Raw genomic sequence first — 20,789 nt, 5'->3', positions numbered from 1 at the left:
TTGGGATAAATATTAAGTTGTGCAAAACTGATAGCCATGTAGAAAAAAACAAAACAAAACGGATATGTTTGGTTGGTTAAAGTTTCATGTTGAAGATGGTCCTTGAATAGCCTCTCTATTCCCAAGGGGAAAGAAATACCTAATCTTCACTGAATACCACGTCATAGACGTGGCATTGTTTTCTTCCTTCCTAATATATAGTATTATTTTAGTTAATCCTTATACTACCCCTAAGGTGGGTGTTTTTCCCCTCTTTTATCATAGATGAAAAGACCAGAGCTCCTATAGTTTAGGTGATTTGCTCAGTTTCATATGCTGGTTCACTGATTTCCCACACTTGTCTGATTTTAAACTGTTGGTATCAGCTGGTCTCACTAATTTTTCTATTGGTCACACCTAGGCCATCTCATTCTTTCTCATTCAGGAAATGCACTTAACAGTTCTAAGTATGAATCTCTTCTTTATTTTATGATTTTTAAAAAAGTATTCATATTTGAAGGAGAGTGTGCAAGCGGGGTAGGGGCTGAGAGAGAGAGAGAGACAGAGAGAGGGAGGGAGGGAGGGAAGAGGGAGAGAGAGGGTGAGGGAGAGAGAGGGTGAGGGACAGAGGATCCTAAGTAGGTTCTTTGCTAACAGCTGAGAGCTGTCAAACTCACAAACTGTGAAATCCTGTCCTGAGCCGAAGTCAGACACTTAACCAACTGAGCCATCCAGACACCCCTATTCTTTATTTTAATGTTTGTTCATTTTTGAGAGAGAGCAAGCGAGTGAGTGGGGGGAGGGGCAGAGAGAGAGGGAGACACAGAATCCGAACCAAGCTCCAGGCTCTGAGCTGTCAGCACAGAACCTACTGGACCCGGGGTCCGAACTCATGGACCTCGAGATCATGCCCTGAGCCAGTCTGATGCTTAACTGACTGAGCCACCCAGGCGCCCCACGTCCTTGATGATATGGCTTTTTACAGATGAGTAAATTGAGGCTCAGAGCAGTTGACTTGATAAAGGTTGTACCACAATCTTTAAGTGGCAGAACTGGAAGTTAGTCTCCTGACTCCTAGGATTATACCATTATATTAGGCTCTGCAATAGAAATTTTGTTACAGTTTCCTGTAAGAGTTGGCAGTTGGTTTGTTTCTTACAGATTAGTTAATGATCTCTTCAAAGCAGTAAAAGCCAGGAACTTAAACTTACTGATCATCAAACTTTCTTCAGGGTTATGTACTTCTTGGATATTTTAAATCTAGATTATGTTGATCTTTGTTTTTCTTATGACCATTTCTTCTGTGTTGTCTTTACTGTGAATATGCCCCCAGGATTTTGTACAGAACTCCTCTTTTCTATTTATAAATATTGAATTTGTAGTTTTTAAGATTAAAAAGGAGTTTCTAAGCATAAGGAGAAAGGCTGAAGCTACATAGTAATCTTTCTAGTGAAATACATAGTAGTCATCTGTATGACTTGCTTCTACATATATTGAAGTCATACTCCTTTCCCTTACAATTAGTTTTTAATGATTTTTAATTATATAAGGAGTGCATGCATACTTTCATAATAATGTAAACTGTAATTGCTCTGAAAAGTTAGAGATGTATCCATCTAGATTAAAAAATTTTTATTTAATGTTTGTTTATTTTTGAGAGAGAGACAGAAGGTGAACAGGAGAGGGACAGAGAGAGAAAGAGGGAGATACAGTCTAAAGCAGGCTCCAGGCTGAGCTGTCAGCACAGAGCCTGATGTGGGGCTCAAACCAACGAACTGTGAGATCATGACCTGAGCTGAAGTTGGATGCTTAACTGACTGAGCCACCCGGGTGCCCCTACATATTTAAAGTACTGTACTTATCTACTTGCATATATATTTTTGCATAGAAAACACATTACTGATTTTTGTGATTTTTACAGAATTCGAATCCTACTATCATTACTCTTCTGAAACTTGTTTCGAGATCTACCATTTAGATATTGCTACGTAGACCTAGTTTGGATTATTGTTCTTCCGTCCCTTCCTTCCTTCCTTCCTTCCTTCCTTCCTTCCTTCCTTCCTTCCTTCCTTCCGGAGAGAGAGAGAAAGAGAGAACTTGTACCTGTGCACATGCAGGAGGAACAGGGAAGGAACAGAGAGAGGGAGACAGAAGATTCACAGCAGGCTCCTCTCTGACAGCTGATAGGTGACCCTCAAAACCTCCTTCCCTCTCACTTTTAGGCAACTGCTACCAGTCCACTTTTTGTTTCTAGAGATTTGCATATTCTGAACATTTCATATAATGGAATCATACAATATGTGGCCCTTTGTGAGTGGCTTTAATTTAGCATCATATTTACAAGGTTCATTTATGTTATAGCATGTATCAGAACTTCATTTATTTTATTGCCATATAATATTCCACTGTATGGATATGCCACATTTTGTTTATCCATTTTTCAGTTGATGGACATTTGGTTTTTTTCCCCATTTTTTGGCTTTTATGAATGATGGTGTTGTGAATATTCATGTACGTATTTCTGTGTGCACATGTTTTCATTTCTCTTGGCTGTATTCCTAGTGGTGGATTCTTGGATCTTATGGTCAAGAGATTCCCTGTTAAAGGCTGGAACTAACATAAAACTCTTAAGATCTCTTTTGTAAAAAAAAAAAAAAAAAAAGTTTTTAAAGTTTATTTTGGGGGCGGAGAGACAGAGTACACCTGTGTATTAGTGGGGATGGGGCAGAGAGAGGAGAGAGAGAATCTCAAGCACGCTCTGTACTATTAGCTCAGAGTCTGACGCGAGGCTCAGTCTCAGTAACCACGAGATGACTGAGCCACCCAGGCGCGCCTAATGATCTGATCTCTTTTTTAGTTCTTAGTCTAACCATTTGAGTTAAATAAGAGCTGCCAGACTTTTCCAGTATGGCTGCCCTGTTTTAGATCCCTAACTGCAGTGCCTGAGGGTTAAACTTTCTCCATATACTTGCTGACACGTTATTATCTGTTTTGATTATATGCATCAGATCTTGAGTGAATTATGTAAACTTTATAGGCAGATTTCTAGGAGAGAAGACAGTTAAAGGATTTCTTGTTTTTCTTATTGTTGGGCTTGTTGTCTGGAAATCGGTATTATTAAATAGTATGGTTAGGGTTTGGCATGACTGAAATGTTACTAAAAGTCATTAATATCAATTAAAGATTTTTTTTGACAGTGTAATATAACATTTTTGTTTACTTACTAAAACAATTTAAAATCCGTTTTTTGGGGTTTTTTTTGGTGGAGGCCATGTTTTTTGTTATTTTGGTCTGGTATATTCACTGTAAATTTCAGTTATTCTGATTTTTTGTTTGTGGAGAAGTTTTTTTAAATTAAATTTTTAATTTTAATTCCAATATAGTTAACATATAGTGTTATTAGTTTCAGGTGTACAATATAGTGATTTATCAATTCTGTGTTACTCAGTGCTCATCATAATTAATGAAGACTTTTTTTTTAAGTGAAGTGTAATTGTCATGTAACATTATATTTCAGATAGACAGTAAAATCACCCCACTTTGGTCAAAATTAAATGGAAGTAAGAAATGAACTTCCTTATACCTGTGCCACCCAAGTATTTTTGCTACTGTTATTATTAGAGTTAAATCACTTGATTCACTTGACCATTTATTCTGTTTTTCTAGAGTAAGTAGATAGCTTCACTTGGAATCATGGTTATTGTAGTAGAAGAGCTACCTCAGTTACCAATAAAGGTTATATTGGAATGGATTGAAGTGGTAGAAGATTGTTTTTGTTCTTTACAAATTTTTTTTCTTTAGGAGAGTGTTGCTGAAAATGATTTTACAAGTTTAAACATACAGTACTCCCTGCTAAACTACTTCCAGAATGTTCTGGATTCTGCTAGTTTCTGAATATGTTCATTCTAATTATGCATCCTGAAACTGGGGAAATAACCACATCAGTGTTCATTAGCCACTGTTAGATGGACCTGTACTCAAACTCCAATGTGATCACCTGACCTGCATAAGCCCCTCTTCTGACTGGTGGACCACAGTGATGTTTTGAGTTTTCTGGAATTAGTATCTGTTCAGAGCCAGTGTCTAATAATCCTCAAAATGTCTTTGATGATTTCATTTTCCCCCATGCAGACACCTTGGTAAAAGGTCAGTCCTTTTGGGGAAAGCCTGGGGGAGAAAGATTAACAGTGTAAATTTTGGGTGGTGTAGCAGGATCCTTCCTCAAGGAGACCTCCCTCATTCATTGGTTCTGGGTCTATAAACTGACTCAAGTCTTGGGATTGATTGAGGGGTTGTGGCTCAGTGTTTTTAATGATTGAGGTTTATGCTTTTGTTCACTTGACCTAGACTCTTCTGCTTATACAGATCAGGAAGAATTAGTGGACTTCCCATCTATTTCACTGCTGGGAACACTGATCAGTTAGCCAATGGGAGGTCTCTGGGAGTCAGACTCCTCGATTGCTGACTTGACTTTGCTATGGTGTGAACAGGTGGTGCTACTCAAAGTATGGAGACCCATAGTTTTACTTTCTATTAGGTAGAGACTTTAATGGAGTATCTTTACTGCAGCAGGTAGTTTGACCCTGTCGTCAGCTGTGCTCCTCTATACTTAATCAAGTTTCGTCTGCCGGTCTCAATTCCTTTTAAGATGCCAATTTAGTCTAAGGAGGAAATGAAAACTTCAGAAATTCAACGAATGTTGACATTTTAAACTTTTACAGGAGTGAAAAGATTAACCCTTGGCCCCTACTTCTACAAGTTTTTCTTCTGTTCTTACGGGCTTCATTCATGTGCTATGAAGGCTGGCTGTCAACGTTTGTATCTTAACCTCAAATTTCATGGGTTTATAATTTATCCAGTTTTGGGGTTTTTTTTGGCTTGTAACTGAAATATTTTTTTAAGCCACCCTACCCCCCTGTGCATTTTAAGTATATTAGAAATGTTTTATTTTGTTTTTTGTTTTGGAAACCATACTTTTTTTTTTTTTAAACAAGAAAATTGACTTTGTGTCTATTTCTTAAACTGCCCATTTGGTTTTCTACTTACGAAAAAATGAATAGTAGCAGGAGACAGGATAAATAGTTGAAATGTTGGCATAGAAAATAAGGCTTTTGCTAAGGAGTCTTACTATCATACATTGTTAAAAAAAATTCTTTCTAGCTTCTTTTTGAGCCTGAGATGACTCTTTGAAGGGACAGTTTCCCCTGCCCAGTGACTTGGATGTTGGTAAGCATTCTTCTAAATAGCTATTGTGTATCAAATATCAAGTGACAGACTATTTTACTTAAAAAAAATTAATGAAAAAATACAATGTAGTTATTAAATTTAATTCATATAAATGAAGGCGTACATACAAGAGTATGAATTTACCATTACAATTTAAGGTTTTAAAAAGATAAGAAAGAGAACAAAATAATAAAAATACAAGAAGAAATAAATACACAGCAAAACAGGAGACTAGCAATTAATCCAGAGTTGGAAAATTGGGAAACAACAAGAAAAATTGAGGGAGTAAATTAGTTATAATGAAAGATACTGAGGACCTACAAAGTAAAAAAAAACAAACAACTGGAAATGGATGCTTTTGGCTATTAATATAAAAGTCTCAGTGAAGTAAATAATTTTACTCAGAGTAGGAATTCATCTTGACAAAATAAGATGGAAAAATCAGGATTATAAAATGATTGGGGCGCCTGGGTGGCTTAGTCGGTTAAGCGTCCGACTTTCGCTTGGGTCATGATCTCGCGCTTTGTGGGTTCGAGCCCCGTGTCGGGCTCTGTGCTGACTGCCAGCTCAGAGCCTGGAGCCTATTTCAGATTCTGTGTCTCCCTCTCTCTCTGACCCTCCCCTGCTAATGCTGTCTCTTTTTCTCTCCTAGAAATAACAGACTGCGTGGTTTAAAAAAAATTTATTTTCTCATTCTTCTGGAGGCTGGAAGTCCAAGATCAAGGTGTTAGCTGGGTTGGGTTTTTTTTTTCCTGAGGCTTTTCCTCCTTGGCTTGCAGATGGCCACCTTCTTGCTGTGTCCTCAAGTGATCTTTCCTCTGTGTGCATGTGGTGTCTCTGTGTCCTAATTTCTTTCCTCTTTATAAGGCCATCCATCATATTATTGGATTAGGGTCCACCGTAACAATCCCATTTTAACTTAATTACTTCCTTTAAAGGCCCTATCTCCAAATACATTCTTTTTTTTTTTAATTTTTTTTTTATTTTTTTATTTCTAGGAGAGAGAGAGAGACAGCGCGAGCAGGGGAGGGTCAGAGAGAGAGGGAGACACAGAATCTGAAGCAGGGTCCAGGCCCTGAGCTGGCAGTCAGCACAGAGCCTGACGCGGGGCTTGAACTCACGAACTGCGAGATCATGACCTAAGCGAAAGTCGGACGCCCAACCGACTGAGCCACCCAGGCGCCCCTCTCCAAATACATTCTGATGGGAGCGCCTGGGTGGCTTAATTCATGGTCTCATGGTTCATGAGTTCGATCCCGGCGACCAGCTCTGTGCTGACGCCTCGGAGCCTGGAGGCTGCTTCAGATTCTGTGTCTCCCTCTCTCTGCCCCTCCCCTGCTCATGCTCCATCTCTCTCTCTCTCTCAAAAATAAATAAACATTTAAAAATATATATGTTTTTTTAAAAAATGCATTCTTATGTACTGACGGTTAGGGCTTCAACATAAATTTAGTAAGGACACAGTTGAGCCCATAACAGGTTGTTATGAGGGTTAAAGGTGCTAATATAGAATACTTTGCCTATGTAGCAATTGCTAACTAAGTATTGTTTATTACTTAACTACAGCAAGCAAATAATACATAAAACATAAAAAATCTTTTTATTTCGAAATAATTACAGATTCAAAAGGAATTGCAAAAACGGTATAGGGAAGTTTCATGCACTATTCCTCCCCTAATGTAACCACCTCGTGTAATTATAGTCCAGTATTAAAATCAGGAAATTGACATTGGTAAAATCCACACAACTCATTCAGATTTCACATTATATATGTACCATTTGTGTACGTGTGTGTGTGCATCTGTGCACTTTCATCACTTGTGTGATCTTGTACCCACAATGAAGGTGCAGAACTGCCTATCACCACAAGACTCTCCTGCTGTTCCTTTTATAGCCACCCGCACCTCTTCCTTGAAACCCTAATTCCTGATGACCACTAATGTTTCCATTTCTTTTTTTTTTTTTTTTAATATTTTTATTTATTTCTAGGAGAGAGAGAGAGAGAGACAGCGTGAGCAGGGGAGGGTCAGAGAGAGAGGGAGACACAGAATCCGAAACAGGCTCCAGGCTCTGAGCTGTCAGCACAGAGCCCGACGCGGGGCTCAAACCCACGAACCGTGAGATCATGACCTAAGCGAAAGTCGGACACTTTACCGACTAAGCCACCTAGGCGCCCCTAATGTTTCCATTTCTATAGATTATTTCAAGACATACATACATATTATATGTATAATATAAAAATGGAATCTCCTTTTGAGATTGACTGTTTTTACTTGGCATAATTTCCTTGAAGTCCATCCAGATTGTTGCATATATAAATAGTTTATTACTTTCTTTTACTGAGTAGTATTCCATGGTGTGGATGTCCCAGTTTGTTTACCTCTTTACCCACTGAAGGACGTTTGGTTTGTTTCCACATTTTGGCTAATATGAATAAAATCACTATGAACATTTGTATACAGATTTTTTACATGAACCTTATTTCTCTGTAACAAATGTCCAGTAGTACTATTGCTGGGTTATGATTTGTGTTATGTACATTTTTAGCTTTTAAAAGAAATTGCCAAACAATTTTCCAAATTGGTTGTACCTTTTTACATTCTCATCAGCAATGTAGGAGTGATTCAGTTTTTCTCTATATTTGCCAACATTTAGTTTGTCACTATATTTTATTCTGGCATTCTGAAAGGTATGTATATAAGGAAATTATTGTGGTTTGAATTTGTATTTCCCTAATAGCTAATGATGTTGAACATCTTTCTCACACTTATTAGTCTATCTTTATATTCTTGTCAGTGAAATGTCTGTTCATGTCTTTTGCCGGTTTACTAATTGGATTAAAAAATTTATTGAGTTTTGAGTTTTTTGTACAGTCTAATTTTAAGTTCTGTGCCAGATATGTGGTTTGCACATATTTTCTTTTAATCTGTGTCTATGTCTTCCTCCTACACGGTCTTTTGCGGAGTACAAGTTTTTAATTTTGATGAGGTTCCATTTATTAATTTTTCCTTTTATAGATCAAGATTTTGGTATCACATCTAAGACCTCTTTACCTACTCCTGTGTTGTGAAGATTTTCTCCCTTTTTCCCCCCTAAACATTTTATGGTTTTGTTTTAAGGTTCTTGATTCTATTTGAGTTAATTTTTTTTAAGTTTATTTATTTATTTTGAGAGAGAGAGAGTGTGTGATCAAACGGGAGCGCAAGGCAGGGGTAGGGAGAGAGAGAATCCCAAGCAGTCTTTATGTTGACAGCACAGAGCCTGGCATAGGGCTTGAACTCAGGAACCAAGAGATCATGACCTGAGGCGAAATCAAGAGATGCTTAACTGAGTAAGCCACCCAGGTGTCCCTGTTTGAGTTAATTTTTTATTTTTTTAATTTTTAAACTTACTATTACTATTTTTTATTTTGAGAGAGAGATGGAGAGCAAGCAGGGGAGGGCCAGAGAGTCAGGGAGACAGAATCCCAAGCAGGTTCTGTGCTGTCAGCATAGAGCCCCATGTGGGGGTCACATTCACAAACTGTGAAATCATGACCTGAGCGGAAGTCAAGAGATGCTTGACCACCTGAGCCACCTAGGTGCCTGAGTTAATTTTTTAAATAGGATATAAAGTTTAAGTCAAGGTTTCATATTTTTGCCTGTGGAAGTCTAATTGCTCCAGCACCAATTTGTTGCAAAGGCTATCAAATTGTTACTGCGACTTGTTAAAAAATTAGGTGGACATATTTGTGTGGTCTGTTTTTAAGTTGTGAGAATGAAGTATGCTAATATAGAATGCCCAGCTAGCCTACAGAAGTGCTACGTAAGTGTTGGTTGTTATTACTATTACAATAGCAAATAAGTAATAGCGTTTAAAAAAGTATTTGGATGAACTTAGTAGCCATCCAAACTTCCTAATTTAAAAAGCAATATAGTTTTTTTTTTAAAGCTTTGATTGTGGTAAAATACATATAAAATTTACCATTTTACATTTCCAGCTAACAGTGCATAAGGGTTCCAATTTCTCCACATCCTTGCTAGCACTCACTACTTCTTTGTTTTGGATAGTAGCCATCCTAATGGGTACGAGGTGGTATGGTATCTCATGTAATTTCGATTTGCATTTCCCTAATGATTAGTGATGCTGCATCTCTCCATTTGAGTGTTGGCCCTCTTGTATATCTTTGAGGAAATGTCTATTCCAGTCCTTTGCCCCGCCCCCCCCCCTTTTTTTAAGTAAACTCTACCCTCAACATTGGGCTTGAACTCATGACCCTGAGATCATGAGTTCCATTGTCTACCAGCTGAGCCAGCCAGGTGCCCCTGCCCAGTTTTAATCAGATTATTGTGGTTTTGTTGATTTGTGGGAATTCTTTGTATATTTTGGTTATTAACCCCTTACCATAGACAATACGGTTCACAAATATTTTCTCCCGTGGGTTCCCTTTTCACTCTGTTGATAATGTTGCTGTTGTTGTTTTTAATTTTCTAAAAATGTTTATCATTTTTGAGAGAGAGAGAGAGAGAGAGACAGACAGAGACAGAGTATGAGTGTGGGAGTGACCGAACGACCGAGACACAGAATCCAAAGCAGGCTCCAGGCTCTGAGCTGTTAACCTAAGTCACCCAGGTGCCCCTGTATCAAATCATCTTTATGCAGTACATCTTAAATGCATACAGAACTGTGTGTCAATTAAATCTCCATAAATCTGAAAAAAAAAATCAAAGAAAAAATTGGAATAAAAAACCAATTTGACCATATATATGAAACTTTGTTTCCAGTTTTGTTTTATTCCATTTTGTCTTTAAGTTGTGTTTATGCCAGTGCCATACTGTTTTGATTACTATAGTGTTATAGTAAGTTTTGAAATCAGAAAGTGGGAGACCTCCAACTTTGTTTTTTTACAGAATTGTTTTGGCTCTTTGAGAGGGTTATTTTTTCCCCAGTTTTATACCTTTATTTGACAATCAGTGATTAGTTCTCATCCACATTAACTGTACATTTTTGAAAGTGGTGACAGTGTTAGATACATAGGTAGCCAGCGTATAGAGCTTGTTTGGTAAATCTTCATCCTTGTTATGTTTTCTGGACACCCGCACACGGATATAGGGTGGAATATTTCTTTATTACTTTGGCCTAGACAGCTTTGTTGGGCCTGGCGTCAATGTGCACATATGGAGCCCCTGTCTCCTTCATGGGAAAGTTCTAGGTGTCTTTGAGCGTGCAAGGGGCACGCCTCTTGAAGGCCACTCCATGGGCGCACTTGTGAATGTTGATGGTACGTTCTCTGATCACTACCTTGTTTTGTTTGTTTTTAATTTATTTTTTAAAATTTGCATCCATGTTAGCATATAGTGCAACAATGATTTCAGGAGTAGATTCCTTAATGCCTCTTACCCATTTAGCCCATCCCCCCTCCCACAGCCCCTCTAGCAACCCTCTGTTGTTCTCCATATTTAAGAGTCTCTTATGTTTTTGTCCCCCTCCCTGTTTTTAATATTATTTTTGCTTCCCTTCCCTTATGTTCATCTGTTTTGTATCTTAAAGCCCTCATATGAGTGAATTCATATATTTGTCTTTCTCTAATTTCATTTAGCATTAATACCCTCTAGTTCTATCCACGTAGTTGCAAACGGCAAGATTTCATTCTTTTTGATTGCCGAGTAATACTCCTTTGTGTGTATGTATGTACATACACACATACATACCACATTTTTTTTATCCATTCATCTATCGGTGATTGTTAGGACTCCTTCCATACTTTGGCTATTGTTGATAGTGCTGCTATAAACATTGGGTGCATGTGCCCCTTCGAAACAGCACACTTGTATCCCTTGGATAAATACCTAGTAGTGCGATTGCTGGGTCATAGTGTAGTTCTATTTTTAATATTTTGAGGAACCTCCATACTGTTTTCCAGAGTGGTTGCACAAGTTTACATCCCATGGTCACTATCTTGATGGCAGAACAGCCCTTCTTCTCCCTTTCTGCCAGGCCCTGGCTGGCAAGTGCTATCTGAGGTCTTAATACAGCTTTTAATGGTAAAGCACTAGAGGAGTTACCTTGAAAAAGAACAGAACTGTGTTCTTTATGCTTATTATTTCTATTGTTTTATTCAGTAGAGTAAAATGTGAAACAAAAAAGAGAGATAAATTGTGGAAAGGAAGATATAAACTTATTATTTACAAATGCCATGATTTTATATCTAGACAAATAAACCAAAGGAACAAACTAACAGATGGTAAGAGTAACAAGTCAGTAAAGTTAGTGATTTAATGAAATACTTGAAAGTTACTGATTTAATGAAATACTTGAAAATTATATAATTCCTGAATGTCAGCAGTATAAGAGAAATGGGAAAAATTAAGTCCCAGTTGTTATGGCTTCAAATATATGACAATGTCACAGTGGTGAATGGGAGTTCAACTTGATGGCCCATAAGCTTTTTTGCTTTGGGGTTTAATTTACCCCTGGGGATGGTAATTGAGGCCAAAGGTCTGAACTGGAACTGTATAATGCTGGGAATTGGGAAGCTTTTCTATGAACTAGGACTGGTAAAACTGCCCATTGTCCAAGACATAGGACAGAAGTGAGCTACTTCTATTTGGATTGTGGCTTTTAAAAGCCACCTTGAAGAAATGGGGCTCCTGGCTGGCTCAGTTGGTAGAACACCTGACTCTCAGTTTGAGCCCCATGTTGGGTGTAGAGGTTATGTTAAAAAAAAAATTTAAAAGCCACCTGCAAGAACTGGAAACTTCACCCTTGTGTGGAAATCTTGGTCAGGATGATTAATGTACAAATAAGTGTGTTTGGAACTGATGAATATTATAAGGGGCATTGGCAGAGGCAGACATTAAACTACTTCTGGAACTGCTGCCCCTTAACCCCTGAAATGTGGAAGACTCTCGGAAAGCTGAAGATGAACTCGTACAAAACTTACGAAGCACTATATTGAAAAGAACCATCAAATGGAAAATTTTCAATTGAGGAACTGATAATAATAGATGAGTTTGTAAAAACACTTCATTATTTACTATATAGTCCATATTCAGTTTCTGCCTTTCTCTCTGTAATGCCCTTTATAGCTGTTTGGTTTTTATTTGTTTTGATACTCAGGGTCAGATCAAGGATCAGACATTTAATTTACTCATACCTTCTTATCCTCTTTTAATTTAGTCGAGTTTTTCCTGCCATTTTTGTTTGTTTTTTAGTGATAGTGGCATTTTTGAAAGATAACATTCAGTTTGCCTAAAAGCTTTTAGTTAGCTCTTTTACTAGACAGTAAGCTGTTTTAGAACAGGGAACATATGTCATTTATCCCTGCTAATTAAATTTAATCGAATGATTTTATAATTTGGGATGCTGTGCTTCAGAAAAGGACAGTAAAAGGGAGGATTAAGTAATTCTTAATCCTTTTTTTCTTCTGGTTAGACACAGAGAACCACAAGAATCCTTGTGCCTCCCGCACAGCGTTTCACACACAGTGGAGTACATCACTCACTGTTCGGTACATTTCACAGTGTATTTCAGTATCAGCAATTCCGAGTAAAAAGTAGACTCTTTTTTTTTTTTTTTTTAAATTTTTTTTTTAATTTTTTATGTTTTATTTATTTCTAGGAGAGAGAGAGAGAGACAATGTGAGCAGGGGAGGGTCAGAGAGAGAGGGAGTCACAGACTGAAACAGGCTCCAGGCTCTGAGCTGAGAGTCAGCACAGAGCCCGACGCGGGGCTCGAACCCGAGCCGCGAGATCTTGACCTGAGCAAAAGTCGGACGCTTAACCGACTAAGCCACCCAGGCGCCCCAAAAGTAGACTCTTCAGTTCTCTCTTGTCTGTATCACATTTGCCATTTCCTCTTGAGAGAAAGGGATATTTGGTGAGTAAAATGTATAGTTAAAATATAATGTATGGTTGTATTACTATCCAAGGGGGGAAAATGCTTCATTATGGTTACGATAAAGGTAATTCATGAACAGAATATTTTGAATATTTGGGCATAGGAATGTTCAGTTTAAATCATTGTAGAAATCTTGGGGTGCTTGGGTGGCTCAGTTGGTTAAGCATCTTGACTTCTGCTCAGGTCATTATCTCAGGGTTCGTGGGTTTGAGCCCTGTGTCGGGCTCTGTGCTGACAGCTTGGAGCCTGGAGTCTGTTTCAGATTCTTCCTCTCTCTTTTTCTCTCTCTCTCTGCCCCTTCTCCCCACTCGTGCTCTGTCTCTGTCTTTCAAAAACAAATACGTGTTAAAAAAAAATTAGGGACACCTGGGTGGCCCAGTTGGTTAAGTATCTGACTTCACATCAGGTCATGATCTCATGGTTCATGAGTTTGAGCCCTGCATTGGGCTCTGTACTGATAGCTTGGAGGCTAGAGCCTGCTTCGGATTCTGTGTGTCCCTCTCTCTCTATTCCTTCCCCCCTCCCACTCTCTCAAAAATAAACAAACATTTTAAAAAATTATGTAGAATTCTTGTGTAATAAAACTCCTTTCTTTCTCATTCAAAACATCATGCAACTTTATACCATTGTAGGAATAAGTCTTTTGCTGAGTTATGTCACTGGGAATACATGACTTGATTTTGTTTCTGCTCCCTAGTTTCACTTTATTATTTTTGTAGCTTTCCAAATATCTCACTATGAAGCATTTTGTTGTAGTGTATTTATTATACTTAAAAAGTAGTGTGTTAATAAAATGGTGAAAGAAATACTTAATACATCCTAGTAGGAATGCAAATTGTTTCTGACACTAAGCCTAATAACTCTTGTGGGTTTTTTTTTTCCCATGTTTTTATTTTATTATTGAGACAGAGACAGAGCCTGAGAGGGAAGGGGCAGAGAGAGAGGGAGACACAGATTCTGAAACAGGCTCCAGGCTCTGAGCTGTCAGCACAGAGCCGAACGCGGGGCTCGAACCCATGAACCGTGAGATCATGACTTGAGCCGAAGCCGGACGCTTAACTGACTGAGCTACCCAGGCGCCCTAACTATTGTTTTTTAACAGCTTTATTGAGATATAATTCATATACTGTACAATTTACCCCTTTTAAAATACGCAGGCCAATCCTTTTTTTTAGTATATTCACAGATACATACAACCATCAGCACAGATGTAGAACATTTTTATCACCTCAGAAAAAACCTCCATGTTCTTTAGCTGTCACTCCCATGGCCCCTACCCTCACCCCAACCCAAGCAACCACTAATCTACTTTGTCTTAGCTTACCCTATTCTGGGTTTTCATATGAATGGAATCATTTGATAGTGCTCTGTTGTGACTTTTTTTTACTAACCATATATTTTCAAGGTTCATCAAATACTGTAGCGTGTATCAGTACAGTTTTTTTTATGACCACATAATATTTCATTGTATAGAATTTTGTTTATCCATTCATCAATTGTACATTAATTGTCTTTTGTGAATAATGCTGCTGTACATTTGTGTCCACATTTTTGTGTATATTCATTTCTGTATATACCTAGGAGTAGCATTCTGGGTCATACAGTAATTATGTTTGAGGAGCTGCCTGTTTTTGAAAGCAACTGCACCATTTTTTACCACCAGCAGTATATTTCTGGTTGGAACATAGTTTCTTCACATTCTTTCTTGCCAGCACTTTTTTTGTAAATCAAGTATAATTAGTATACAGTATTATATTAGTTTCACATGTATAATACAATGATTCAACAATTCTATGCATATTTCAGTGCTCATTGCCGGCACTTTCTTACCGTTTTTGTTTTTTTAATGCTTGTTTTTGAGAGAGAGAGAGTGATTGAGCAAGCTGGGGAGGGGTAGAGAGAGAGAGGGAGACACAGAGCCTGGCACAGGGCTTGAACTTATGAACTGTAAGATCATGACCTGAGCCAAAGTAGGACATTTAACCAACTGAGCCACCCAGGCGCCCCTCTTACTGTCTTTTTTAGTCTAGCCATTCTAGTAGGTGTGAAGTGGTGTCTCATTTTGGTTCTGATTTGTATTTCCCCATCAACTAATGATGTTGAACTTCTTTTCATGTGTTTATTGACCATTTGTATATAGTCTTTGGAGAAATGTCTGTTTAGATCTTTTGCCCCTTTTTAAATTGTTTTTGCTCAGAAGTCAGCTGTTAATCTTATTGGGATTCCCTTGTAAGTGATGCATTATATTTCTGCCTTTAAGATATTCTCCTGGGTGGGGTTCCTGGGTAGCTTAGTAGGTTAAGCATCTGACTCTTGATTTTGGTTCAGGTCGTTGTTTGTGGGGTTGTTCATGGGGTCGAGCCCTGCTTGGTATTCTTTTGCTCCCTTTCTTCCTGCCCCTACCCCACTCACACGTATAATCTCTGTCTGTCTCTCTCAAAAATAAATAAACCTTAAAAAAAGAGGGGGTACCTGGATGGCTTAGAGTTTGACTTCAGCTCAGGTCATGATCTCACAGTTTGTGAGTTCAAGGCCCATGTTGGGCTGTCTCTCTCTAAAAAATTAATACACATCAAAAAAAAAAAAGAGAGAGAGAGAGAGAGAGGTGTGGGGGAGAGTGCCTGATTGGCTCCGTTGGTTAAACATCCAACTCTTGGGGCACCTGGGTGGCTCAGTCGGTTAAGCGACCGACTTCGGCTCAGGTTATGATCTCACGGTTCATGGGTTCAAGCCCTGCGTCGGGCTCTGTGCTGACGGCTAGCTCAGAGCCTGGAGCCTGTTTCAGATTTTGTACCTCCCTCTCTCTCTCTGACCTTCCCCTGCTCATGCTGTCTTTCTCTCCCAGAAGTAAATTAAAAAAAAAACAACAAAAAAACCCACTCTTGATTTTTGTCTCAGGTAATGATCTCACACTTCCTGGGTTTGAGCCACAAGTCAGTCTCTGCACTGGCAGCATGGAGCCTGCTTGGGATTCTCTGTTTCCCTCTCTCTCTGCCCCACATGCACACGTTCTCTCCCTCTCTCTCTCTCACCGTCTAAAATAAATAAGTAAACTTTATTTATTTACTTATTTATTTTTAAGATTCTTCTTTCTCTTTTTTGCCCTTCCTTTCTTCCTCCCTCCCTCCTTCCCTCCCTCCCTCCCTTCCTTCCTTCCTTCCTTCCTTCCTGTTGAGAGGCAGAGACAGCGTTAGCAGGGGATGGAGAGAGAATCCCAAGTAGGCTTTGCACTGCCAGTGCAGAGCCCTCTGCAGGGCTTGAATCCACAAACCTGTGAGATCATGACCTGAACTGAAACCAAGAGTTGGACACTTAACTGACTGAACTACACAGGCTCTCCAATAAACTATAAACATTTTTTTTTTTCAAAAGATATTCTCCCGTCTTTGCCTTTGAGCATTTTTCCTATGATGTGCCTGTTTGTGGATATCTGTGTTTATCCTCCTTGGAATTCATTAAGCTTCCTGGATGAGTAGGTTATTGCTTTTCAGTAAATTTGAGAAAATTTCAGCCATTATTTCTTTGGATATATTTTTCTGCTCCTTTCCTGCTCACCTTTCTCTCTTGTACCCCAATTATGTGCATTGTGGCATACTTAACAGTTTCCCACGTTTCTCTGAAGTTGTTTATTTTTGTTCTGTTTTCTCTCTGGTTTTCAGCTTGCATAATTTCTACTGATCTACACATTTGCCAATGATTTCTTCTGTCACTTAATTTCTACTCTTGAGCCTCTCTAGTGCATTTTTTATTTCTGTTATTGTCGTTTTCAACTCCATAATTCCCTTTTTAAAAGGTATATATAATTTCTGTGTTTCTATTGATATTCTCTGTTTGGTACAACATTGTCATTCACACTTTTCTTCTTTAATTGTGGTTTCCTTTGGCTCTGTGAACATATTTATGGCTATTTTGAAATATTTTTCTGTTAAATCCAACATCTGGTCACTCTCACAGGCAATTTCTTTTGTCTCCCATTTCTCCCCGCTGGTATATGGGTCATATTTTTCTATTTCTTTGCATGCCTCAAGAGTTTTTGTTGGAAACTGGTCATTTTAGATGACGTATTGTACCAACTCTGGGTACTGATTTCTCATCCCAGTCTTGAACTTGTTATTGCTTTGTTTTGTTTTTACAGAGAAGCTCTTGTTCTTTTTTTAAGTTTATTTATTTTTGAAAGAGAGAGACAGAGTGAGTAGGGGAGAGTCAGGGAGAGAGAGGACAGAGGATCCAAGTGGGCTCGTGCTGAAAGTAGAGATGCAGGGCTTGAACTTATGAACGATGATGCTTAACCGACAGACCCACCCAGGCATCCCAGTGGACTTGTTATTGTTGTTTGCTTGTTTATTTGTTTAGTGACTTGCTGGATTATTTTAGTGAAGTTTCTTCTATGTCCCGTTCTTCCAGCGCCAAGCCTCTGGTGGTGGCTTTGGGGAGACCCAGCTTTAAGTTTGCTTACAGTCACTCTGGGATGACTGGTACTAATAGAGCTTTCTTTCCCTGACCAACCCAGCTGTTAAACTCCACTGATTGCCGGATTGCTCTCTTGTTCTCAACAGTGCCCTGAGGCTTAAATTCCTCTACAAACTAATCAGATCAAATTGGGGCTCTGTGGAAGGAAGAGTTTCTGAGGTCAGTGTTCGCTGTTTGTTCTGAGCCCAGGAGGAGTTCTCCCAGATGTCTCATTCCCAGGTTCCCTTCTGCCAACTAGCTGGCCTACAGTCTAAGCTGTATCTTCGTTACACCCACAGCTCTTCCATTTGCCCTTTACCACAGCTTCCACTGTTCCTGAGAAAACTCTTAAGACTTAAACTAGCCCATGAGAATGAAGTCAGGTCTTTCGGGAAGTCAGTCTCTTGTAACTTTGTTTTTTGAGCCAGTGGTAATGCCACCTTAAAGTCTGACTCAGGAAAGCATTTCCTTCATATTCTAGTCCCTGACCATTCTTCATAGGAAACTCCTTAACATATCAACCTTTAACATATCCTTAACATTCTCCTTACCATATCAACTTTCATATGATGCCTGTCTGATACAGAAGGCCAAGAGAATTGATTTCCCTGGCTTATTTTCCTTAAAAATTGAATTCACTGCATGTGCAACTACTCTAGAAGGGAAAATTTGCAGATGATTACAGAGTTGGTATTTTTAAATGTTTGTTTATTTTTGACAGAGCAAGTGAGAGTGAGCAGGGGTGGGGCAGGGGCAGAAAGTGAGGGAGAGAGAGAATCCCAAGCAGGCTCTGAGCTGTTAGTGCACAGCCTGTCGCAGGGCTTGAACTCCTGAATTGGGATCATGACCTGAGCCACATCAAGAGTCGGACACTTGGGGTGCCTGAGTGGCTCAGTCGGGTTGAGCATGTGACTTTGGCTCAGGTCATGATTTTGTGGCTTGTTCGAGCCCCGCACTGGGCTCTGTACTGACAGCTCAGAGCCAGGAAATGCTTCAGGTTCTGTGTCTCCCTCTCTCTCTGCCCCTCCCATGCTCATTCTCTCTCTCTCAAAAACAAACGTTAAAAAGAAAAAAAGAGTCGGCCACTTAAAGATTTTATTTTTAAGTAATCTCTACACCCATCATGGGGCTTAAGCCTACAACCCCAGGATTAAGAGTTGCAGGTTTTACTGACTGAGCCTAGAGAGTTTTAATGTGAGGGCACCATTGTATGTATAGTTGATGGAATCCTTTTCAAGTTGACTTTTTGGGTACTCTAATTAATTCTTGACTTCTTTGACTTCAGACATCAAAACTGGCAGGCTTCTTCAGTGTTGCTGTCATCTTAAATTAGTGTTGCTGTCATCTTAAATGAGTTTCTTTTGATTCCTTTTTTTTTCTCTCTCTCTTTCCAGGGGCCACTCAATAGTGAGTCTTCCAATCAGAGCTTGTGCAGCGTGGGGTCCTTGAGTGATAAAGAAGTAGAGGTAAGAGGCCATATTCGTTGTGAGACTACACATTCCCACACTTTCAGTCTGGGTTGAAAGGTAGCACTGCACAACTCCAGTACTCTGATTTAGGACTTGCCTTCTATTTTCTTATAAGTTTGAAATTTTGTACTTACTCTCATAATGTGAAAAATTTAACAAAATGCTAATTGTGATATATATGGTATTTAACAGACTCCTGAGAAAAAACAGAATGACCAGCGAAACCGGAAAAGAAAAGCTGAACCGTATGAAACTAGCCAAGGTAGTAATAATTTCATACCAATAAAAATACTAAATTCTTGGAATTTAGGTACTTAGAATTTTCCAACTCATACACAGGGATTCCTAACAAAGGAGATTTGTGTACCTTAAGGGAATATCAGGCTGTTTATTATAGACTTGCCATTTGATCAGACTTGTCACACTTGACAAAAGTGTCAGTTCTTTGGGGACCCTTGTTTTCCCTGTTGTAAGTAAACGATCTCGCCACAGGTTTTTCTTTAGACTAAGCATGTATTATACAGAAAAGAAGTTACATTGGTGGTGTAACTATGTCCTGCAATAGCTCAGTGATTTGGTAATAATTGGTAACCAGAAATGGTTTTATTTACATGGCTGTCCTTTGTACTTACTCTCCTGTGGCAGTTTAGTTGAGCATTGGCACCCAGTGGGCTAAATCTATAAATATGATGGGTTATGATGCCAAATATCTTTGTGTAATTAAAGAGGGAATAAATGGTTTGCTTCATCACCCCCCCCCCCCAAGGAATAGAAGTCATAGTCTTTTTTACATTTTTCTTATTTTTTATCTACAAATTATTTTTTACTTTTGGCGGGGAGGGGGGGAATTGTCCCAAAGTGACATGGTCATATAAAGTTTTTTGTGGCCTAGCATAAGCCCTTTAGTTCTGATGAGTTTGTTTTGAATTTTTTTGTTCTCTTGATTGAGGGCATGGATTATAAATTTGTTTTATTTTGATTCATAGCTGTGGCCTAGGTTTTGTTAGTATATAAAAAGAAAAGATTTACAAATCTTAAAGGAAAGCAAGCTGAGAGAAAGCTTTCTTCCTTTCACTGCTTATTAAGGCTTTTATTCAATGAAAGAAACTGTCTCTGTTCTCAGGGTACAGGTAATTTGGCTTATCTGTTAAAAGTAAAGCCAGTACTTGAATTGATGATGACATACATGCAGTTAGTGAATGCATAGTACATTTAGTGAATGATGGTTTATGTATGTTATTGGAAGAACTATACTTACTTTGGTTTCATTTTCAGGGAAAGGCACTCCTAGGGGACATAAAATTAGTGATTACTTTGAGGTAAGTTAAATTTTTGGAAAAAAAATTTATAGTGATTTGTTAAAATCTAAATCCTTGCCTTCAGTTAAGACATTAGAAAGCAATGTTTTGCCTTTACTGTGTTCTCCTCCCATTCCTCCCCGTCTTCATCAATCTGGTGCTGCCCCATCTCTCTCTGTTAGGAGGAAACTGCTGCTGACGTCCTAAATTTAAATTGGTTTATGATGTGTCTTGTCTGTGATGATATAAAAATTCACAAATGAGGTGATGTTTCTCTTGGCCAGACTAGGTTTCGGGTCTTACAAAGATTGAAATGGAGTGACTTGGACTCTTCTTTTGCCCTCTTCCCTGTAGTTTGGTGGGACATGTAGCGAGCTCACTGACCCATCGTTAGTGGTTCCTAAAGAAGACAGTGCACCCACTGCACTGCATCCACTGCACCACTGTATTCCTGCTTCGGGTTATTTGAAACAAGAAGGGAAAACATTCT

The 20,789-nt window shown here is 38.8% G+C and overlaps 1 protein-coding gene across 2 annotated transcripts in view; it reads left to right on the top strand.

The window, feature by feature from the left end:
• TLK2 (tousled like kinase 2) overlaps positions 1 to 20,789 on the top strand; it is a 121,278-nt gene that overhangs the window by 19,356 nt on the left and 81,133 nt on the right. For both annotated transcript variants that reach the window (XM_039250656.1, XM_039250655.1), the window contains exons 3-5: positions 18,927 to 18,998; positions 19,194 to 19,263; positions 20,277 to 20,320. In XM_039250656.1, coding sequence (XP_039106587.1) covers positions 18,927 to 18,998; positions 19,194 to 19,263; positions 20,277 to 20,320 — 186 coding nt within the window. The remainder of the gene's footprint in view (positions 1 to 18,926; positions 18,999 to 19,193; positions 19,264 to 20,276; positions 20,321 to 20,789) is intronic.

This window comes from Hyaena hyaena, unplaced genomic scaffold (genome assembly GCF_003009895.1).
Source record: "Hyaena hyaena isolate Hyena2069 unplaced genomic scaffold, ASM300989v1 scaffold_378, whole genome shotgun sequence".
Classification (NCBI taxonomy): domain Eukaryota; kingdom Metazoa; phylum Chordata; class Mammalia; order Carnivora; family Hyaenidae; genus Hyaena; species Hyaena hyaena.
This window is presented reverse-complemented; position numbering and strand designations above follow the sequence as displayed.